General features: G+C 29.3%; 1 protein-coding gene across 1 annotated transcript in view; it reads right to left on the bottom strand.

Annotated features, from left to right (window-relative positions):
• Window positions 1-13,249, bottom strand: part of LOC123292490 (tetraspanin-2A) — a 186,458-nt gene that overhangs the window by 13,058 nt on the left and 160,151 nt on the right. The window contains exons 3-4 of the mRNA XM_044873193.1: window positions 2,418-2,594; window positions 1,999-2,184 (exon numbers count right to left, since the gene is read on the bottom strand). Of these exons, the coding sequence (XP_044729128.1) occupies window positions 1,999-2,184; window positions 2,418-2,594 (363 nt within the window). The remainder of the gene's footprint in view (window positions 1-1,998; window positions 2,185-2,417; window positions 2,595-13,249) is intronic.

The raw sequence follows: 13,249 nt of genomic DNA, 5'->3' as shown, positions 1-13,249 counted from the left end.
GCGTATGAACCACAGTTATTATTAACGATCATATTATTTTCTCTACGATAAATAGTAAGAGCAAGTAGAATAAACCGATGAACGAAGTAAGGTAATGCTAAACTTATACAGCTAGCTAACTGAACGGGTGTGGTATGGGTGAATTCTCTTTATCTTGTTAATATCATATATATCAATTCTAATAATTCAATTTGAAAATTCAATTTAGTATTGTTGTAAATTTTAAAATAAAAGGAAAAAGAGAATGAACGAGTGGAAATTGAAATGAAAAACGAAATATACACATAGAAAAAATTGTATTCAACTGTTCCAGGTTATTATTAAACTTAACATACGTACAGAACGTATCATTGTAATTGTGACTTGGTAGTTAAAAGTATTGAAATATAGGCCTTAAAAAATAAAAAAAATGTTAACAAAAAACAATAAAAATGTGGTTAAAAAACTATTTTCCATACTCATGCAGGATAAGCATTGTTAAACGTGTAACAGATTGTTAACTGTCCACTTTGTGCGTCAAATTTATTTGTCTCAAGCAAATGGTAAAGTTCCATCCAGTGGAGAGTTATCTGTTTACTATTACCTGGAAGTTCGAATAGAAAGAAAGAACTATTCCAACAGTCGTACAAAAGTAGTGACAGCAATTGATGCGGATTGACTATTGCGCAGTCGAATGGTTAAATTATTCACTAAGGCACTTGATTGTGATTCTCGTGCGCAGTTATACCTTTTGTAAGATAGACTAGATAGATAAGATTGTGCAAGAAGGCTTATACAGCTGCATTCAGTTCTACTTTATACAAACACATTTATTAGCTTGATTTTCATACACAGGATGGTTTTTGTGTGCAGAAAAGTGGGGTACACGTAAGTTGTAGCAGACTCTAGTTTTTGTCAGAAAAGCAACTTTTGTTTGAAAACTTTTTTCCTAGACCTCAATTTTTGGTATTTGAGTTTAGGTATTGCCAGGTAAAAAAGCCCACTAATTTTCTACCGATTCTATTTTTACAGTTATAATTTTAAAAAAAACTGCAACTCTTTAATAAGATTTTCTGTATCCTGGTACGGATCTGTTTTTCAAATTTCTCTGTAGTAACGCGTAGAGGTTGATAGTCACCAGTGCGACCAAATACTTATACTTCCAACTTGTATCATAATCAAATAATCTGCCTTCGCAATAAAATGATGAGTGGATTAAAGTTATCGATAATATTTTTACCGCATTTTCATTTCCGAAAAGTTCTTTCCAATCAACAGTATTGAAATTGGCACAGTTTTTTATCACACAGCCTGTATGTAAACGTAATTTCCTCTTTAAAGTTATAAAAATTGTCATATGACGCCGGTCGTATACGGAACTATCATCAAGGTCATATGGTATAGTACAAAAAAATGTTCGAGATTATAAAAAATGTTGTGCAAATGAAATCACTAAGGATAGATAAGAACATGTAAATGTGATAAGAAGATTAAAAATTTAATCTTGTGAAGAGTAAAATTACAGGAATTTCATATTTTTCATCAGAGATTCAACTAAACTAAGGACAGTTATTGTTCATATCATACTGTAAAATGTATGAATGTGTATCAATTACTGTAAAATTCAGGTCAAGCAAGATATTTCATTGAAGGGAAATGTAAACGATTTAGATCGGTTACGTTAGGCATTAATAAGACCTTCGTTGTTATTTTATACAATCGGCTGTTATAAAAAGATAAAACGCTTGAACAATAAATAACCTACGATTACAATTGCACATTGAGTCTGGTAACATAAGATAGATAACATGCCAACGAATATGTCGAACGGAACAAAACCTAAATCAGTTCTATGGGTATACAAATAATTATAAAGAATGGATTTTTTATGCAGCCAAAAGATTTCAATTTTGACTGTGTTTATATTAAGTAAATTCAAAAAAATTTTATAAAAATTTGTAATCTTAACCATAATATGAACACTAGGAGCTTAAAAAAAGGAAAAGAAAAAAAACTTACAAACAAGAAGCACAAAATCATTGCTACAACACATATCCAAATTGATTTGCTTTGCATATACCAAGTTAATTCATCAACACATCCATGAAAATATGCATTACCGGTAACTGCATCTCGACATTCTGATGGTAAAGGCTGTTTATGAACCAGATAATCTCTGGGTCCATCTGCACCGCAACATCCAACCTGCCCATAAAAAAAATAATTGAGCATTAAAATATCGACAACACGGTAGAGGGAATTAATAAAATTAAAGACATCATTCGATGGTTTTGTTGGCATAGCACTGAAGTGGAATACCAAACGTCGTGGCTTCGATTCCTACTTAGACAAATATGCCGTAATATCGGTTATTAAATTCGAAATTATCAAAAATGTTTAAATTGAATTGCTTCAGGTTATTATCTTGACCAACTTACGTTTTCTTGAATAATTGACAATGTTTCTTGTTGCCATTCATAACGTGATTCCATAATTAAACGTAACATTACATCACGTATTAGTGGTTGAATACTTGAACCAACTGTACTGTAATTCATCAATATAGCTGTTCCAATAATTCCAAATATGAAACCAAATACTTGTGTACCAATATACTGCAACAAAAAAATAAAAAAAATTAAATACAACTTTTTTTTGTAAAGTGTATCTGTCTATTCAGTAAAATTAAAGTAAAATGGATACAATATAGAGAGGCATATAAGCAAAAGATGCCAAAAGTTAAAGCACAGGATTCTTTATTTATAAAGTACTTCATAAAATTACTTCGAAATTCTTTATTTAAAAGGTACTTCATAAGCTTCGCAATTTTCAAAATATTTTCTAAATCTTTGTACAATCTTAATTTTAAAAGAAACGTATAATCTTAATTTAAAAAATATTAATTTATTTATGTATTGAAAAGTTGAGGAGAAACTCAGAGCACTTCGGAAGGTTTCTTTAGACACGTTTTCTGGAAGGTTGACCACTTCTTTGTCCAATTAAACTTTGCCATTAACTGCAATGTCTACCACAATATAATCTGTTAGTTTTAAAAAACCTTAGAATTGGTATAAACTATATGAGGGATAATTTTATTGCGGACAGCTTTTGGACCAATATCTGATAATTCAGCAGTGAAAGTCTGTTTCCAAACCCAACTGAAAGAATTTAAGTTATAAAAACTAAAACTTCCCATTTACTATAAACTTTATTAATCATAACAAAACTATGTTTTTGTTTGATAATTAATCCATGTCTTCATCGAAATTCAGGCATAAAAGCAGCAAAACAAAAAGTAATAAATTTGTCACGTTGTTATCTTGGATTAATTTTATTCGAGTTATCGGGCCAAATCAGAAATACGGGTGGAAATTTTAACACCATTTTAAAAAAATGCGAGAAAATATATTTTTATGAAAAAAATAAATGTTATTTCAATATTCCTGTTATTTCTTACGTGAGTGATAAATAAGAAAAACAACTCCAGATAGAAAAGAGATTTGATTCTTCAATATAAAGGTAGCTGTCATCGTTTTTCAATAATAAACAAATAATTACACTTATAATTTTTGGAAAAAGTTCATGGCCCAAATGCAAATTATTTGAGCATGTCCTAGTTATTCGAATGTAATGAGAATTTTCAGATTTTAATGTACTCTGGAAACATTATTTTTGGGAAAAGTTCATGGCTCTAATGCAAATTATTTGAGTATATCCTATTAATAGTGTAATGAGACTTGTTCAGGTTTCAAACGAATTGCATAATCCAAATATTTTAAATACTGACAGTAGTTTCAGAGCTCTGAGATATGTTGATTATTTATTTCATGGTTTTTTCGCTTGGTACGAAGTCCATTAAATGTAACCATATACGTTAAAAAAATAATACCTACAGTATAAAACATTTTTTTATTTAATACATAAAGATTCTCCTCAATAACGTGTCTTTGTTCAAATCAAAAAATAGATGTAATTTCATCTTGTAAACCATTAGAGATAGAACAAAAGTTTAAATGTAAAAAATATTCCTTATAAAAAAAAAATTTTGTTTGAAGCATTGTTTCGTAAACATCACTGTTTACCCGCGAGAGCGCAAATTGTGTAGTATGTATTATATGATAATAGTATGTGTGACATGTATGCATGTGAAATGTAACAGTATAGGTAATCAACACTGTCAATACATGGCATTTCAACAATTAACTCAGTCAATTGTTTGTTTTCACTTGTTTTTGAATAAATTTTACTTACAAAAATTACATATGTACAAAAGTTTATACTCTATGTATTTACATATAATGTGATATGATATACATAAAAGTTTATTTCAAAAAACACACAATATTTTTTCTTTTACAGACAAGCTGGCGGATTTTATCCAACTACAAAGTAAAAACTTATTTGCTCAAATATGTCTACTACAGTCTACGATCTTAAAATATAGGTATGTACAGTAAATTTCTATCATGTAGCCAGTGGTGGTTTTATAGAAAATAAAAGTATAACAAAATTTTGAGTTTTTTATTTCTTATAAATTCTTGATCGATATTTTACAGTCATTTCAGAAGGGCTAAAAATTGGAAAGGTTTTTATCAAAATCGTGTCTAACAACTTTTTTCAAAAGCATTTTTCATTTCGATGGTATTGATTCGGTCATACTATACCTTGAAAATTGTTATTTTTAAGGTATTGGACAACTGGCATATCATTCTTTCGGGTATCATAAAAATTATTTTTATATTTTTAACTTAATCGTCTTCTTAATCAAATATCCTCATTAATGAATATTTAACAATTTTGAAATAACTTTCTAGTACTACGGCTGGACCTGTAACTGAATTTCATGATTTGTTTGCATCAATATATTTCATGAGGAAATTATGTTTATTTTTGTTGCTAGATTAAAAATAGATCTGAAGGGAGATTCATAGTTTCCTAAATGTAAGTTGAACATATGTTGCCTACATGTAAATGAGTTGTAAGCCAAATGCAATAGATTTTTCTTCTTAAAGATTCCCATTCATTTAAAACGGGAAGATATAACAGGTCATGAATGAATGATCATAATGAAATTGAAATGCCAACTAAATTACGGTCAATTGTAATTGGGGGATTATGAAGATATTTAAAACGAACATGCCTTGATAATAATCCCAAGATAATGTTTTCAAGCACATGTTTCTCATGCTGAAATCCTTTTTTCGTCGTAGCCCATCACACTCTTGGCCATTTATTGGCCGTATATTAAAAACACTTTCCTGAACATATTGTCGAAATTATCACGTGAAGTCGCTCATACAATGCATAAAATGTTTAGAAATATATTTAGTTGCTTATCGTAGAGGTTATCAGATACACAACGCTTTACCTATAATTAAATGAAGGAAAGGATTATTCAAGAATCACTCGAAAGATACTAGGTCATAGATGCAAACAAAACCAAAAAAATCATGCGTGTATATTTATTTTATGGTAGGCCATAAATATCTTTTAGCTTATGAAGGACGTAGACCATTTTGAGGTTATCATGGTTCAAGAAGTTTCCAGAGGTTCAATAGAAAGTTGGATTTGACCAAAAGTGTTGAAAGCTTGCGTGTAATTTATAGAAACAGGACCAAAGCTTGTTACTGTATAGTTTTTCAACGGATACAAATATTCTAAAGAAGGGATAAAATAGAAAGATATTACTCAGGTTGACAGTTTAGATATCTAAAAAAGTACTTAAAAAAAAATTCATTATATCCCTGCCTGCTTCTTGATACTTATATAGTAATAATTTTTGTTGTGGATATTCACTATGTCAGTATCGATGTGAACGCCATACTGATCAGGTAGGAGATATGACAATACTTCTGGCGGATAGCCCTATTCAATATTATAATATTATTTATGCACACATAGAAGATACTATAGTATCTGTCTCAATACCATACCAGAATTGTAGTAAACGCTATATATTTCTTACCATGTATAAAAAAAATTTAGTTTTGTGTTTTGCTTCGAACAAAACAACTTGTTTGATTTATCATTTACTCTTGGGTATTGTGACAACAATTGTTTGAAAAATATCCAACCAACAAGAAAAAAGATAAAAAAAATTAAATCGTAAACTGTATATATAGGAAATTGTAAGTATTGTTATCTAAGGAACAATTATGGAAGTAAATGTGGTGACCATAAGTCTATCTTGCAACTATTTGTAACAAAAAGTAAAACGAAAACTGTAACTAAAAAATTTATACGGCACTGTTCCGTGTATCAACATTGTACAATATATTCTAAAAGCCAAATTGTGGCAAATCTATTTGATCTATTTTCGCTCCACAACATGTTTTTATAATATTTTATCTTGTCGCGTCGATACAAAATTGTTTTATATAGGATGTAAAAAAAAAACATCGATTTTCCAATAAATAATTACATACCAAAGGATTACCTACTGCACAATTTTGTTTCCTATATGACACAAATACAGTGATATGCCCATTATAAATCGAGTTTGTTCATATTTCTGTAAGAGAAGCGCCCATGGGTGCTTTCCTAGGACACTCTCGACATTTAGTTCGCGTCTGTGTGATTTGAATTTGTGTCCAGTAAGTAGAAACTCACCACCACCTATACAATCGTATCAGTATATGACTCTCAAATTAATTCCAAAACTATGTGCTTAACTTCTATGAAGATTTTTTTTCTCCAAGCAGATTAACTTCAAATTTACGAGACAATTAGAAATAAACAGGTCCATTCAGGCATCCCAATGAAAAATGATTTCTATCCAAACACAGTCACGAGAAATGGTCTCTATTTTTGCACAACAGAAGAAATAGGGCCAAATTTTGCGAAATAGTCAAAAATATGGTCGCATCGTGCGTGTTAAGGAATAATAACGCCAATTCGCAATACTAAAAAATCAGATCCATTTGCTTTAGCGTTTTTCCTTTTGTATCGGGGATTTTTCTTAAATTTTGAATTTGATATTATTTATTAATTTCAATTTTTTACTTTATTATAAAACTCACTAATGACCAATCGCATATTTTTCAAGGTCCATCATTTATAGTCCTCAGGGTAATTTCTTTTAAATATATTTATTTTTTAACAAATAATCCTCGAAAAGGTGGTTTAGCTTATGGTCTAAGTGTACCTCTCGTGGAGAACCAATAAAACCAAGCCATTTGAAATATAATTAATTTATATTTTGGTAAACTATCAATTTTAATGCAAACAAAACATTAAAAAAAATATACAAATAGTTTTCATTCCAGAATCCTATAAAAACAACCAATAATCTCCACATTGATTCCTGATCATCCGGTATCGATATGTTATTTGTTTTAGTTTTTACAGTATATAATGTTTTTGTTATAAACTGTAGAGTGTTGAAAAGACATCCGGTTTCAAGTTGTTCGACGATGTTCAATCTCATTCGGAAACAACGTTACGGTAATAGTTTGAACACCAAAATAAAAAAACTCCAATCTTGTATATGTTCCTAATATTTCTCTATGATTTTAATTATTTATTAGAGAATATTTGTTTTAGAGATGATATCATATATGGTTTACACATGATTTCAAATTATATGTTCGCATTTGTTTCTTTATTAAAACGTGTTCTTTCTGTGGACACGTTTATTTTAATAGATCATTATTAAAATTTGATCTATTATTTTAATAGATCATTATTAAAATTTTACATCGTGAATATAGTCCTTGAGAATCAGACTAACAGCTTTCTGGTTCAATAAATTATTTTATTCCTTAAATTATTTTCATTTTCTTCGAGTTTTGCTTACTTATTTTCTTTCGCGAGGCTACGACAAATATTTACAAAATAGCAGACAACATGGTTAGTTTTGTAAGCAAATTTATTATTTGCAACTTTAATTTCGATTAATTATTGTTACTTATTGAGAATTATTGAGAATTATATGTAATATTCGAACAAAATAAAGAGATCTGAGATAAATTGTAAATTACAAGAATTAAATTACAAGTTTTTAAATTACAGCTTTTTTGCAATATAATATTATATTGGTAATAGAATCGCAGAAAAATTTGTTTGGTGATAAATTCTAAAAAAATTTTTTTAATCATTGGTGTTCATGTTTTTACTTTACTAACATTAAATCTTGATGTTCAAAATTTTGTAGTTTCTATCCCTCAAACAACTTTTTTTTATCTTTTGAAGTACCTTTGCGATTTTGTTTTTTGTACTGAATATGAAAGTAAACTCTTGCTGACTTGTCCATGGGACTGATTCCGTATACCCGAATATACACTAATTTGCGTAGACATTAGACGAGCGAGCATCGCTGTAACTTTGTAGAATTCTTATTTAAAGTGTAGTTAATTAAGTTATGGTGACCTTGCTGAATATGGCAAAATAAGAACAACCTGTATGACGTGAGCATGCTTAAAATTGATATCGAATTATTAAACGTGCATAAAATAACTTGAAAAACTGCTCCTGCTGGTAAGCCGGCACTGTTTGACATGGAGTGTAATTTAAATTGACCATTCATTTGGTATTTTTACAAGAAATGTTCAGCTTGCCCTGCCAGCTCATTCAAACTCATAAAAATTGTTCAACTGTATGCAGAAGCACTTTATTTTTATTGATTATTCCTGAACATATACTGAATTTACAATCCAAACGCAATATATTTGAAAGCCTAATGACCAGCTGCTACAAAAAATTAGCTCACTGCTAAAACTAACGGTGTTTCATATAGACTTTCTCGTGCAATGTATTCGTTCTTCTTGTAAAAAAAATAACGGCGTAGTTTGTTGTATATAATTTGATATTTCATAAGTTGCTTTTTTTACGGATGGGTATAAATATTTTTTATTTAATGGAGATCGTAAAAATAATCATATACAATGTTTTTTTTACACTTCAAAGCATAAATTAGCAATTCTATCCGAACGAAAATATAATATTTTTTGTACAGCTTTTGTTCACTATTTAATTGTATATAATATTTTAAAATACTGATTTAATTTAAAATTTTTTGGAATTTTCTTTTATAACTTACAAATCTATTTGCTCGTTTCATTGACTTTACTGTCGTTACCTATCGTGAGTATTTGGCCCGATGTCGTCTAGTCACATTCAGAACTAATTCTTCTAATATTTTCACGGTTTCCATTGACGTAAAGTGAATCATTATTTTTTTAGATAAAATAAAAATATACTTCAATGTTTCAAATCAAACAAGATATTTCAAGAAATTCCGCCGTAACTCTTGCTATGACTTTTCTGGAAACGTTTTTCGCCATTTATTTCCAAATTTTATATTTCAATTTAGGACAATATCAGCTAATTAATGAAATAGTGGCCAATTATTGTTAGCACACAGCCTCATGTACACTTCTGACTGAAATTTTTAAACGATTTTTCATCGCCTTTAAATTTTCTAGAAACAAGGAAAGGGGTCGGCTGTAAAAATAAAACACCATCTTTGGACTTACTTGTTTGAATGTGGTTCGAGGTGGGTCGTAACACAATTTTGAGTAAATTTTCAGTATATAATAATGTTTTTATTTATTATGCCATGTATATTTGAAATATACATAGCATATTAAGTTTAGTCCCAAGTTTGTAACGCTTAAAAATATTGGTGCTACGAAAAAAATTTTGGTATAGGTGTTCATAGAATGACCTAATTAGTCCATTTCCGGTTGTCTGCCCGTCTGTCTGTCAACACGATAACTCAAAAACGAAAAGAGATATCAAGATGAAATTTTTATAGCGTACTCAGGACGTAAAAAGTGAGGTCGAGTTCGTAAATGAGCAATATAGATCAATTGGGTCTTGTAAACCGTTAGGGATAGAACAAAAGATTAAATATAAAAAATGTTTCTTATAAAAAAATAAACAACTTTTGTTTGAAACATTTTTTTGTAAACATCACTGTTTACCCACGAGGGCGCTAATTAGGAGCAAATTTTATAGTATGTATTAATATGGGATTATCAGTTATGTGTGTGTGGCTATTTAAAAGTGGATATCTTTTTTTATTTACGTGATGTCAAAAAACAAACGGTTGCGTCATTAACATTGTCTATACAGGGTATTGCAAAAATTAACTCAGTCGATTATTTGTGTTCACTTGTTTTCTATTAAATTCTCAACCAACAATTGTATACTATATGCACGCAGATAAAATATATAGATTTGTTATATGGTACTTAAGATTACATGGATTGAACACAATTTCTCCGTTTACAAGGATTAAATAAATTCATTTTTCCCAGGATAATCCTTCGTATATTTTTCTCTAATATATATATTTGAAAAGTACCATATACAATTTTTAAAATCATAATAATTTCTGGAACAGTAGCGTGAATTATTATTAAAAACAAATAATTGCCGTGATGCGTGAATTAAACGTAAGCAATATAGGGTTATGTAAATTAAAGAGAAACGAAATTGACGATAGCAACTAACTAAGTTAATTGCTTAAATACTCTGAATTTGTTTAGTATTCATGTTTGAACTATTTATAAGATAATTGAAGTTCTGACACTTAACTTGAGAGCAAATGGCAGCTAGTTCAACAAGTGGAAAACATAGACTAATTATTGTTATGGAAGTTTCTACTTAAAATTCATATTTGACCGCCTTACTTGTAAGCGCAAGACATGAGAAGGTCTCTTAACTCATATACACACAAGTTGTTGCATTTACTCAATTAAGTTCTTGAAACTACTCTAAAATTTTAGGATTATTTTAAATTATGAAACCAATTTTGTATATTTGTATCAAATTTTGCGTTTATAAAAGTCAACCCTCATCATGTGTGACTTCTTTTAGCTTTTGTCATCTTAACACATTACACCACATAATATATGGGGACTGTACACTTAACTTGACTGGATTAACTTATTTAAAAAATAGAGACTTATACAAAAACATCAGACTTAAAAATAGCATAGAATTAGCGAAATGGGACACAAAATAAAGAGAACCTTCTTAGGAAGTGTTAAAAGAAATAGGATATCATTTTTTGTTTGCTCACCTTTTAAAATAAAAGAAGAAAATAAAATAAATAAATAAAAAAGTACTTAGTATAAAAATATGATTTGTGGTTATAGAAGGAGTATAAAAACGTAATAATATATAGCTGGTAATTTCCATTTTAGCATAATAACAATAATAATAGTTAAAAGATAAAAATAATACAAAACGTAATAAAATTCACCCAGTTTTATCTATGTTTTTATATATAGCATGGTCTTAAGAAGGAATATTATTGGTGGATTGAGGATTTTGATTCGTGAGTTGATGTCTTTGATTCAGCAAATGAATCAAAGACATCAAATGAATCTTTACATGAATGTTTTCAAATGAAGACTAATGGTTTTAAGACAGAATTATCATCTTGACACAATTATTACAAAATTAAAAATTACACACAATATCAAAATGTATATTTTACTAGCTCCACCTCTCTTGATATGCACAGTTTTCAATTTTGTTAAATGTAAAATAGTTATAATTCATTGAGTACATCAGAAAAGTTGGACATAAATGGTTTGACATTTACTATTTAAAATTTTTACAGAATACTTTAATTTATAGTTCAAAATGATGATTATAGATCTGTTCCATCTATAAACATCATTTTAAACCCTAAATTACAGATTTCTGTAAAAATTAAAAATAGTAAATGTCAGATTCAATTTTATTTTATTTTTTTTGAAAATATATCTTTATAAATTTTATCTCATGTGTTATTCTGACGTATGAGCTATATTGCTGTACAGTTTCATTAAAAAACATTCGCTAGTTTTAGCGTGAAAGCGTAAGAAACAAACAAACAAACAAACATGCTTACTTTCGAATTTATAATATACTAGCGGCCCCGACGGACGTTGTCCCGTAAAAACGTAACTCCAATTCATGAATACCTATACTACGTTTAGCCTGTCCGCTAAACCCATCCCGCTAAACCCCAATTTAACTCCTATTTATTGTAGTGGCCTGACCTTCGACCTTTGGCCTGACCTTTGATAGTAGAGCTCGCTTCGCTCGCATATGGCTCTAATAAATGCCTATTGACAATACCTGAATACTATTAAAAATACATAGTACACATAGTATACATAATGTGATATGATTTATATGCGCTCCCACCATTTAATGAAATTTCATTTTTTTGGTACGGAGCCCTCAAAAACAGTTGTACTGGACCAAATTGTAAATCTAAACCATTCTCGAATCTCCACGAACACACACAAAAAATTTCATCAAAATCGGTCCAGCCGTCTAGGAGGAGTTCAATTACATACACACGCACACAAGAAATATATATATTAAGATAAAGATAGAGAAGAGATTTTTCATTTTGGGAGATAGCTTCCATCTTGCTCCTTAAAAAAAACCTTAGCAGTCCGTCAGATTCAAAAAGTTTTGTGTAACTAACCTTACTAAAGCTTGCTAAAGTATTTGCAATAATGAGCTATCAGAATTGATTCTTTAAATGAAGTTCTTCGTACAACCCCACTCTAATAGTCAGTAAAACTTTGTATTGAACTTACATTGTTTGTTGGCAGTTATTCGTATAAACGTATATATATATATATATATATATATATGATTTTGTTTTTGTTATGACTGAATAAGTTGTTCACTACTATTATAAAACGAACGACGGTCTGACCGATCGGCCGACTTGTCTTCGGTTTTACTAGCGACCATCTTCAGTAATCGTATCCTCGTAGACTGTTTTACATTTTTTTTTATATTAACTCTGAGAATAACACAAGTAGAAAACTAAATGCATTGAAATCGACAAAAGGTTAGTTTCCAAATTTGATATTATACTAATTTAATAATCTATGCACCGCAAAAAATAACTTAACTCTTTTCGGTTTATTTAGAGGAAATATGGCTATATTTTGTATCAGTAAAAGCTAACTCTAAGGGTGGACCCGGTTTTATTTCTCAGATGGGAAATGGAATGGTTTAACTTCGTGTGAAATTATGGTTTCTAACAATTGTAAAATTTAAATTTTTGATTTTTTTTGGTTATATATAAAAAAACATGATTATTAAACTCATATGCAACATAACTTCCTTTATAAAAGAATAACCTTGTGAGGATGAAAAAGATGAGTAAACGTAAAAGTTAAGGTAGATTTTATGGCAATGATTTTTTTAAATTTAATGTGTTGCTTTACAGCTAATGCTTTATTGGATGAAGAATAACTTTTGTTGTATCGCTATTAGTTCATTCAAAAAAATCCAACTGTCGTCACAA

This window comes from Chrysoperla carnea, chromosome 2, assembly GCF_905475395.1.
Source record: "Chrysoperla carnea chromosome 2, inChrCarn1.1, whole genome shotgun sequence".
Taxonomy (NCBI): Eukaryota; Metazoa; Arthropoda; class Insecta; order Neuroptera; family Chrysopidae; genus Chrysoperla; species Chrysoperla carnea.
This window is presented reverse-complemented; position numbering and strand designations above follow the sequence as displayed.